The sequence below is a fragment of the Solea solea genome, chromosome 3 (genome assembly GCF_958295425.1).
Source record: "Solea solea chromosome 3, fSolSol10.1, whole genome shotgun sequence".
In the NCBI taxonomy this organism is placed as follows: domain Eukaryota; kingdom Metazoa; phylum Chordata; class Actinopteri; order Pleuronectiformes; family Soleidae; genus Solea; species Solea solea.
Genome location: NC_081136.1, coordinates 23,894,206 through 23,905,428, shown reverse-complemented (window position 1 = coordinate 23,905,428; position 11,223 = coordinate 23,894,206). Strand labels below are relative to the sequence as shown.

General features: G+C 39.8%; 1 protein-coding gene across 1 annotated transcript; it reads right to left on the bottom strand.

The window, feature by feature from the left end:
- Window positions 1-207: 207 nt before the first annotated feature.
- LOC131455913 (extracellular calcium-sensing receptor-like) lies at window positions 208-7,080 on the bottom strand. The gene is made up of 9 exons (XM_058623788.1): window positions 6,846-7,080; window positions 6,353-6,647; window positions 6,128-6,214; window positions 5,696-5,965; window positions 4,805-5,011; window positions 4,455-4,730; window positions 1,601-1,828; window positions 1,401-1,524; window positions 208-1,322 (listed from the first exon to the last, which is right to left on the bottom strand). Exons 1-9 carry the CDS (start codon window positions 7,076-7,078, stop codon window positions 412-414), a joined length of 2,631 nt encoding a protein of 876 aa, XP_058479771.1. The 5' UTR covers window positions 7,079-7,080; the 3' UTR covers window positions 208-411.
- Between the last annotated feature and the right edge of the window lie 4,143 nt (window positions 7,081-11,223).

Sequence of the window (11,223 nt, the reverse complement as noted above, 5' to 3'; positions counted from 1 at the left end):
TAGCTTTGCAATAATGCTGCTGACAGACTGTACAGTGGTTCCATGTATAATAAGTCGCTGTAAAACAAATTCAAAGTGTCTCCTCTTTACACATCTCCAGTATGTATAAAATTGCGACTGAAAATATGAAAAAAAAAAGTGGGGGAAAATACAACTGAGGATTAAAGATTTATTGAGTAAAGACTGGAAACTTTTTTCTCTCCAGTGGAACTGTTCAAAATGATTTTAGGCAAAAATATGGCTTAATGACACATGGGGCCAGAAGAACAGAAAGAAGAGCAGACTTGTGCTGTAAGGCTGCAGGTACCACCGACAGAGAAAGGAGAGTGAGAGAAGGACTGCAGATAAACCAGTTCTGTGCTTCTGTATATTATGATGTACTGTGTTTAAAATTGTGAACATTTTGCTTTTTTATGACCCAGTACCTCTACCCATGATGGCTTTCTTTGTGTTTCTCTCTGGTCTCAACAGGATTATATAACACTTGGGTCCAAACAGTGCCACCAAGATGCCAAAACTGGAGGCCAGGATGGCAAATACCTCCACTGCATCTGCATATTTGCCTGGTGAGCTGATGTAAGCAGGGATAAAGGCCACCCACACTGCACAGAAGATCAGCATGCTGAAAGTGATGAGTTTGGCCTCATTGAAACTGTCTGGAAGATTCCTTGCTAGAAAAGCTAACAAACAACTGAGGACAGCCAGTAAACCAATATAACCAAGTAAAACTGCAAAACCAACTCTGGACCCAACTATACACTCATAAACTATCTTGTCATTATGATACTGGGTGTTTTTATGAGGCACTGGTGAAGCAGTGACAAGCCAGACAGTGCAGATTGCTGCTTGAACAGAAGTCAGAACCAGAACCGTCCCTCTCTGCTGCATAGCACCAAACCACTTCAGACTGGACTCCCCTCCTGGTTTGGTGGCCCTGAACACAGCCAGAACTACCATGGTTTTCACCAGGATACATGAGACACAAAGCACAAAGCTGATGCCAAATGCTGCATGTCTTAGTTGGCAAGTCCATAATCTGGGTCGTCCAATGAAAAGCAATGAGCAGAGGAAACAGAATTTAAGTGACAGCAACAGCTGGAAACTGAGTTCTGAATTGTTTGCACGAACTATAGGTGTCCTGCGATGATGGATGAAGATGCCCAGAACAACAACACAGATAAATGTGCCCAACAGTGAGGTGATTGTCAAGAAGATACCCAGAGGCTCATGGTAGGAGAGGAACTCTGTTTTCTTAGGAACACAGTGGTCAAGCTGGGGGCTGGACCAGAAATCTTCTGGACAACTGGTGCACTCCATGGAGTCTGAGAAATAAGAGAAAAAGATAAGATACATGTTCATACAACATCTCTAAACTGTGGTGTTTAGTACATAACACTCACCAGTTGTATTGCTGATCTCTCCCTCAGAACAAGGGACACAGTCAAAACAACACTTAGGTTCCCCCTTCTTTCTGGCCATGCGGGTACCTGGAGGACAACTCTCACTGCACACTGACCTAGGAGGCTGTTTGGAGAAAAATCTGTTAGACTCATCTGCAAGGACTAATTAGAGATGGTAGTCTGGAAAAGTAAGAAGTTACCTGTTTGGAATCAAAGTTCCAGAAGATTTTGTCTTCATCCAGTGTGAGTTCTTCACCTTTGAAGGCTGACCTCTTCACGTCACCCACTCTCTGAACTTTAGTTCTTCCATCAGGGAGCCACACCCAGTTCATGATGTCATATACAGGTAAGGCATCACCATTTTCATCAAATGACACTTGATCACCAAAAGATGTGGTGAAGTTGACTTTTTCCAAGTAATATATCATCTATGAAAATCCAGATTAGGGAAAAAAAACTGAAAATACTCATTGATTTCTGTTGTGTTAAGGATAACTTATGACCACAGTAAACACAGCAGGGTCCAATATTTGAAGAGGACATACACTTTTGCCAGTGTATTATTTTCTCTGTAGTGCATTATAAGTTTAAGTAAAGGTGTCATGTTAACAAGCACAGACTGCACAGCACAGAATTCTCTCAGACTTCTTCCAGAAAATGGTTATTTGGTTGGGCAAGGTCTATCTTTAATTACTGCCAAATGACCACGACAAGGTGTCGAAGAGCCAGTGGTTAAACTTTATTTTTAACCATATTCCTTAACGACACACCCTTAACCTGTTCCTGTCAACAAATTCACCATGGACAGCTTCATTAACAAATCACAGATTGCTGCTGGATTTTCTCAGTATTAAGTCATCAAAGATTTGTTGTGCCAGTTAGAAAATACAGGCATTTTGGGACCACAAACTGAGTATGTTTAACACTTTTTTGGATTTGTTGTTTGAAATGAAGTCAACTTTTACCAAAAAATGTTAAAAAAAAAATATATATATATCCTGCTCTTAAAGTCTTTGAGCCACAAATGCAAAATAAATTGAATCCATTGTTGATATAGTTCACCAGTGTGCCCTATAAATGTGAGTGTAATAAAACTGCTTGTTAACTTTGTTTATCTTTGTATTTAGTCAGCTGCAGTGCAGAGGAGGAAAGGGAAGCTGTTTGGACAGGGCCCAAACTAAATCTAATCTGACACTGATTTGTACAATGAAACAATGATAACATATTTTCAAGGCCATGTTAACATTAGGAATGGTCATAAAGATTCAGTTTCTCTAAAATGACCATGGTTGATATGTTTTTCATATAAAGTTGACTTACATGTTGTATGTTAGGGATGTAATGATGGTAAAAAATAATGATAAAATGAGTTGCCAATGTATATAATAATTGATCATTACTGATTGTTGTCATTGCCCGTCTTTTTCACACTGATTTTTGATTGATTTTTACAGAGTAAGTCATCTCCCCTTCTACCCATCTCTGCACAAAAGATATAGCAAATAGTGGTAGGTGAGAAAGTTAAAATAAAATGTTAAAATGGTACATGTTAAAGTGAAATTGTGACGGCCAATTTTACACATTTCAGTCTCCATGCAATTAAGTTAAAGGATTAGCTGCAGGTTTTGCACAGCAGATGTTGGACATCGTGGGAGCACACCTGCTACGCATGAGCATTTTAAGAGGAGGCATGTTGGAGTTCTGGACGTCCTTGGTAAGACTGTTATTAGCAAACTAGTTAGATTTTTTCACTTTTTGTAAACATCATGCTTGGAAAAATATTACATGACATGCTAAAATAGCGATTCTGTGGTGTAATTGGGGTTTCCCCCAAAGCATTATATCATATTAGATAAAAATGTTTTCCAGAGGCAAACCCTTTAAAAAATAAACAAACACTCCATTATAAGTTTAAGCCACATGCCAAATGTCAGCGGTCACTGAAATAAAAATGCTCCTTGAAAAAAATAAAAACACACAAAAAAAACAAATCTCTTTCCTGTATGACAGTAATATACAGTAATTAATTCAAAAACAAAATACTGTTTTTAACAGAAATAAAAACGGACTTAATAAATCTGGAACAAACATGACTAATAAAATAAAAATTGTATCCGTGAAAATGAATGCTTAGTTGGGTATGAACAATTTTCTTAATTATTTCACATAGATATTTAACACAGCTTGTTGATATGATAATTAATTATTGACAACTGTTGGCTTCCATATGTCCAAAAGTGACTGACAGTAATGGAAAATAAGTCAAAACTCTATAGTGTGTGAACTTTGAACTAGCTAGTTCCCGCCTCCTCAGCACAAGCAGAACGATACATTTACAAACACCAAGAGAGGCGGGACCTAAGGCAGAACAGCCAATCATCAGCCGGTGACACTCAAAGGGAGAGGGAGGGGGAGAGGAGGCAGCCGCAGAAACGAGTGCAGAAATGGAGTGGCCAGAGAAACTGAGGAAAAAGTGTGGGTGTTGAACCCTCTCACCGGGAAAAGTGTGGGTGTTAAAACACCCACATCCCCCACGGGTGCGACGCCCTGGTGTGTGTGTAGGGATGCAGGGAGAGGGAGAGGAGAAATAGCTGCGAACTCGCGGCCCATGTATTGTCATTTTAACGCAAAATGAACTATATCGATACAATACCTGTGGGGGTCTGAACAGGCATTTGTTATAGAGGGTGAAAATAGACCCTAAAGCAATATATTGTTTGGGGAAACTAAAATCCTTTCTGACATGAACATGTTAAGTAGTGATCTAAATTAAAAGTAAAAAGAAAACCTGTGCACTAGACCCTCTTTTTTGTGTCCACAAATTATGGTAGTATAATATGTCCTCTTTCAAACTCAAAGTTAAGTGTAGACATGAACATTAACTAATGATTGAGTGAAGTGTTTATATTCAAGCTTTAAAAGTGTAGTCATTTTCATACACATAATTTCACCAGGATTAGGGTTTACATAAAAATTTCTTCACTCACTTCACTCACCACAAAAAATGCAAAGGATTACGTCAAATTAAGAGTTGAGTGTAAACTGATAACACACCTGCCATGGTTCCAGTCTTTGTAAATCAGCACAGGTGTTGTTGCTGAAAGGTCCTCTCCCTGGCTCACACTGCAGCATGTCATCAAGAGCATATGCCAGAGCGTACACAGCCTTATACACATTATACTCTGGCCTGAGGTTTGTAACATCAAAGAAGTCGGTCTCTACATTCTCTGTAACTTCCTGTCCGGTGCATAATTCTCCTCCAGCTTCCACCCAACCTGCTGGAGGTGGTGCAAATCTACACTGAAATGTGTGTTCCCAAAACTGATTCACCTGCAATGTAGTTAATTTTGTAATCATTTCCAATATATTTGTCTTACTGAAGGAAATCTGAAGGAAATTCTCACCATCTTGTTTCCACCGAAGGTGTTGTGATGTAGGTCAGGACGTATTTGTAACAGGAAGTCACCGAGTCCTGGTATTTCTCCTCGACGGACGGAGATGCCCAGTGTTCCACCCAGGTAAGGCATGAGGTGGGGAGTCTGGAGTGCAGCAGCTGATGTCCAGCCTACGCTGGCAATCCACTGCAGGCCTGTCACATTCTGCCTCACCACCTGTACATTGCATTCATTCACACTTTCATACCAGTGAAGTGTATTCTACGATCCACAGTTGGTTTAATCTACAAATCTGTACTTTACACAGTGTTATAGGAAAATTGTAAATTGTCCTGGTATGCTGTCTTACTGTAAAATCCTCCCATCAACACCTTTAACAAATTACAGGCATAACATATAACATATATGTTACATATAACATATACCGGCATATTATTATTACTGTTATTATTATTGAGACAGATTGGAATGTGGCTCATTCAGATCAGTTTCACTTCTCAATAATGACTACAGTCATTGCTCAGTGAGTGGAAGATGATCCTTCCACAAATTATTCATACTAACCAGACCAAACCTACAACAATATTGCATATTAGCAGCAGATTATGAATCACATATATGGACATAAAACACAATCTCTATTGTTAGAGCAGACATAGACAAAGCTTTAGACTCTGTAAGCTGGTGGTTTATGGAAAAGACTCTTGAAAATATATTTATCTACCACCATTGTATTGAAACAGGGCGCACAACAAGGTTGCAGGATACCACTGCTTCTCTCATTGCTTTATATCTATACTATATCTGATACTAGCTTAGTGTTACTGTTGCTTAAGTTTGTCTTTACTTTTGAAGCTCAATTAAGAAACATCACAGCAGCAGAGTATTCAAGGCATATACCTCTTTTAGTAGTTGGATCACATTACTCTCATGTGCAAACACAATCACCACGCGAGCTGTAGATTTCCTCATCACATCCACAATTCTCCTGAGTTCAGCAGGGTCGTCACCCCAGGGCAAAATCTCTGTGTAAGCAAGACAACCTCCACCAGCTGGACCCAGATCAGAGTGAAAGGATCGTGCACCGTGGACTCCATAATCATCATCACTGATGAGGAGACCTGCCCAAGTCCAACCAAAGTGTTTAAGAATCTGAATCATAGCATTCACCTATGTGGACACAGAGCAGAGGGATTAGTGCACAGGCTGGAATCATCTTTCACTAGAAATTCTGACACCATACCTCTGTAAATGAGAAACATAAGAAGACACACATATCCACACTATTGGATAGTTTTATGATATATTCAATACATTTCAACAGATTTTCACCTGAAAAGCATCGTTTGGGATCGTCCTAAAGAAAGATGGGAACTTTTGTCTGTCACTCAGGCAAGAACACGTGGCATAATAACTCACCTGCAAAACACACAGACCATATACATTTTGCTGTTGTAAGAACAAAAATTAAAATAAATACTTTCACAGTTGATGACTTAACAGTTTCATAAATGTGCAATTAAATCACCATTTCTTAATTGAATAACAAAAACTTACCAGAGGCACTCTGTACAAACCTAGGACCGTGGATATGGCAATAGTGCTTGTAGAGGTATAATCACCCACAATCCCTAGGGCTGGAGGACTTCCTACACAGTTCTCCTCTAATGTAACTTGCTCTTCTTGACCACTGACTAAGGTAAGTGCTGCACGAAATCCAATTCTTAGTTGAAGGCAGTTATCATACAGACTGTATCCCAGAGTCACATTAGGCAGCAGGTTGGAGTTTCTGTTGATCTCATCAATAGCAAAGGCCATGGTCTGAGCCTTTCTGAATCCTATAATATCAAAACTAATAACATAAAACACAAGTGTTTACTACTAAAAAGTACAATTATGATGAATAGTTCACCCATAAAAATAAAATGTAGAAAAATGTTAAAAATAGCATATATTCACACTGTAAATACAGTATCTAACATTAACCATATTCAAAAGCACAATCTACTAATCGACTTTCAGCTTTATGTTGTTTCCCTCACAGACTCACCCGTAGCAGTGAGGCTGTTGCGGCTCTGTGGTAAAAGACAGGTCAGGATCAGCTGAAAAGAAATGAATCAGGAAAATCCCACCTAGAATCACATCTCCAGTTTTGTGCATTCCATTTAGATGAAACTGTCCCTGTAACTGACAAGAAGAGGAATAAAGAGAGGAGGACACGGCAGAGGAGAAGCAGAAATACAGGATTAGGAAGAGGAGGCTGATGTCTAAACATGCCCTCATGACTTTGCGCTGGTTCATCCCCTTTTCTTTGTGCAGTCTTATCATGATATCACCACATTTTATTGATTTACAGGTGCCCATGTTGGTTAATCACCACCCATCAGTGCAGAGGAGGAAGTGGCTTTAGGAGCAGGGCCCAAAAGTAAATCCTATATGACACTAGTTTGTACAACAAGACAATTATAACACCTTTTTAAGTCCATGTTAATGGCATGAATGGTCATAAAGATTCCGTTTGTCTAGAATGTGCATGACCACATTTAAATGTATATTTTGAACGTCATATGAAGTTGACTTTCATGTTGTATATGTTGGGTGTTTGTCTAAAATGTGGAAGGCATTGTTGACAAAAATGAATGACAAACTTATATGCCAACATACTGTTTTTAGTTGCTAATAATTGTGTATGTGTGTGCGCACATAAGGAGGAGAGCTTCAGCGGCAGAGCATGCAGCATATTGCACTGAGTAGTTGTGATCCCTTAGTGACAAATGCGATCAATAAAAAAGATAATGTAATGGCAGCTAAAAGTCCTGAATATTTCCTCCCTCACCCTGTCCTTTCATTGAGGGTTTGTTTTCGCAGAAACGGCAAAGAGGATGACGTCATTAAAAGGTGACCATGTAGTTTGAATAGAAACATGGATTTCTATGAATTTAAAGAGTGCTGGACATGTTATGCCTATTGTAAGTACATGACCTGACATTATATATAACATGAGATTCATTGTTTTTAGATATTTTAATGCAGAAGTGTTACATGTTACATCTTTAAAACACTTATGTAAATGGAGGGAACCTCACCGATTCTACCTGGGTCCCGTACTTGGACAAGACAGTACTTATTTCTAACAGTAGATGTCAGTAGTGGGTCGGCTAATCTGCTATAGACCTCTGTAAAGAGAAAGTGCCCAGGAGTAGCATGGCATCATGGCATAGAATAGAGCAGCAAAGAAAACCTGCTGCACACCCAAGACCGCATTTTTGTTTTGTTACAGGTGAAGAAAAATTGTTTATATATAGTTATTTAAGTTCATGCAGTTTCACTGTGTTCCGGTTAATGGTACAAAAATAAGGTAGCTGTTGGTAGCCTCAGAAGCTAATTCAAATTGACCACATTATAGCCTTGAAATCATGCTGGTGATGTAATGGATATGGCAGGTGTAATGGATCAGACGCACAATTTATCAATGTGCTCCTGTTTTGCCAACAAATATTAATGAATGAGCCAAACGTCATAATGCTAAATGCTCACTTTTGCATAGGTCTGTTATTGAATTATATATTGAGCTGTACAATTACAACCAGCAAAGACTGTTTTTGCTTGGTTGCATTAATGACAGAATAAAATATATATGTGGCACCAGGATGATCATCTTTATTCATTAAATGTTAAATATGTTAGTGCTAGTATTTAGGTTTAATAATCTGCTCCTTGCCAGGGAGTTACACCCAAAACGGGTTAACCTTTGTGGTTGTATCCAAATACATTAATTGAGACTCCCCTAATTATTGGCGAAAGTTAATTTAAGCAAAAGGCAATATAGTGCTGGGCTGCTACATAAATATGTCTCTGTCAGATATTGGTTTACAGTTTTTCTCCACCCTTTTGGTCCAAAGTGAAAAACCCTAAACATCTCATATTTAGTTTTGAATTAAAGGACAATATATGTGGTACAAGTTTTTTATACTGCATGTTCAAAAGACAGATCCTTTATTTAGGGGTGTCAAATTAGCATGTTAATTGCAATCAATTAATTACAGTCATATTTAGCGTGATGTGTTTTTTAATTGTCTTAATCTAATTTTTACTGTTTCTGTATGCAAGTTGCTTTTTTTTTATAAAATTTGGTTTTATGTGTTGGACTTCTTGTGATTGAGTTGATGGGGGTGGAAAAGTGGACATTGGCTGTCATTGTGTTTTGAGGGCAGGGTGAGGAGCGATGATTACAAAGAGGAGACAAGAAAATAGAGGAGCATGTGAGAGTACTTGGCCAAATGAACGGGACATTTACATTTCAAAAACACCCAGGCGGCACCATTAATAAAGGTAAAGTGATATGCCTTTTGTGTAAGAAGGAGTTTGCTTATCACCGAAGCGGCTCAAGTTTAGCCTACCATGCAGGATTTCAGCAGATGATTAAAGTGCTTGAGCCGCGGTATAATATTACATCCCATTGTCAACACAGCTTACGTGGCTCTTACTACACAGGGATGGGCCTCCAGGGCCACTGAATGTTTTCTAACTGTGACTGCTCATTACATTAATTCGGAGAAGAAGATGAAAAGCTCCGTTTTGTAGACCCGCCCACTTTAGGGAATCTTTCTTAAGCACTGACACAAGTAGTGACAGAATGGAATGGTAACTAGAATAAATATACGTGTAAATGCAGCAATGTCTCTCCTCTTACTGTTTCAAATTCTCTGGATTGTTACAATGATGTACTGAACCCCTAATCGAGCTGCCTCATCATTTCAGTTTTTGCAAGATTGCATGACATGTCCTTAAGAATCCATCTATCCATCATCTACCGCTTTATCCTCCACCAGTGCCAATCTCAGCTGACATAGGGCGATAGGCGGGGTACACCCTGGACAGTCGCCAGTCCATCGCAGGGACACACACACAGACAAACAACCATTAACTCTCACACTAACCTAAAAAAATTACCGAACCGAACCCCTGTGACCCAAACCCGTGAAATGAACCGAACTGTGGATTTTGTGAACCATTCCACCACTAACAGATAATTGCATAAATATTCTCTCTTCATTATGACCCAATGCCTCGACCCATAATGGCTTTCTTTGTGTTTCTCTCTGGTCTCAACAGGATTATATAACATTTGGGTACAAACAGTGTCACCAAGAGGCCAAAACTGGAGGCCAGGATGGCAAATACCTCCACTGCATCTGCATATTTGCCTGGTGAGCTGATGTAAGCAGGGACAAAGGCCACCCACACTGCACAGAAGATCAGCATGCTGAAAGTGATGAGTTTGGCCTCATTGAAACTGTCTGGAAGATTCCTTGCTAGAAAAGCTAAAAAACAACTGAGGACAGCCAGTAAACCAATATAACCAAGTAAAACTGCAAAACCAACTGTGGACCCAACTACACACTCATAAACTATCTTGTGACTTTGATACTGGGTGTTTTTATGAGGCACTGGTGAAGCAGAGACAAGCCAGACAGTGCAGATTGCTGCTTGAACAGAAGTCAGAACCAGAACAATCCCTCTCTGCTGCACAGCACCAAACCACTTCAGGCTGGACTCCCCTCCGGGTTTGGAGGCCCTGAACACAGCCAGAACCACCAGGGTTTTCACCAGGATACATGAGACACAAAGCACAAAGCTGATGCCAAATGCTGCATGTCTTAGTTGGCAAGTCCATAATCTGGGTCGTCCAATGAAGAACAATGGACAAAGGAAACAGAGTTTAAGTGACAGCAACAGCTGGAAACTGAGTTCTGAGTTGTTGGCACGAACTATAGGTGTGCTGCGATGATGGATGAAGATGCCCAGAACAACAACACAGATAAATGTGCCCAACAGTGAGATGGTTGTCAAGCAGATACCCAGAGGCTCATGGTAGGTGAGGAACTCTGTTTTTTTAGGAACACAGTGGTCACGCTGGGGGCTGGACCAGAAATCTTCTGGACAACTGGTGCACTCCATGGAGTCTGAGAGAGAGGAAAGTCATGAGATACATGTTTATACAACATCTCTGAACTGTGGTGTTCACTCACTAGTCATATTACTGATCTTTCCCTCAGAACAAGGGACACAGTCAAAACAACACTCAGGTTCCCCCTTCTTTCTGGCCATGCGGGTACCTGGAGGACAGCTCTCACTGCACACTGACCGAGGAGGCTGTGTGGAAAAAAATCAGGATCTGTTAGACTAATCTATATTGAGTAAGGCAAAGAGATGGTAGTCTAAAAGTTAATAGGTTACCTGTTTGGATTCAAAGTTCCAGAAGATTTTGTCTTCATCCAGTGTGAGTTTTTCACCTTTGAAGGCTGACCTCTTAACCTCACCCACTCTCTGAACTTTAGTTCTTCCATCAAGGAGCCACACCCAGTTCAGGATGTCATAAATTGGTAAGGCATCACCATTTTCATCAAATGACACTTGATCACCAT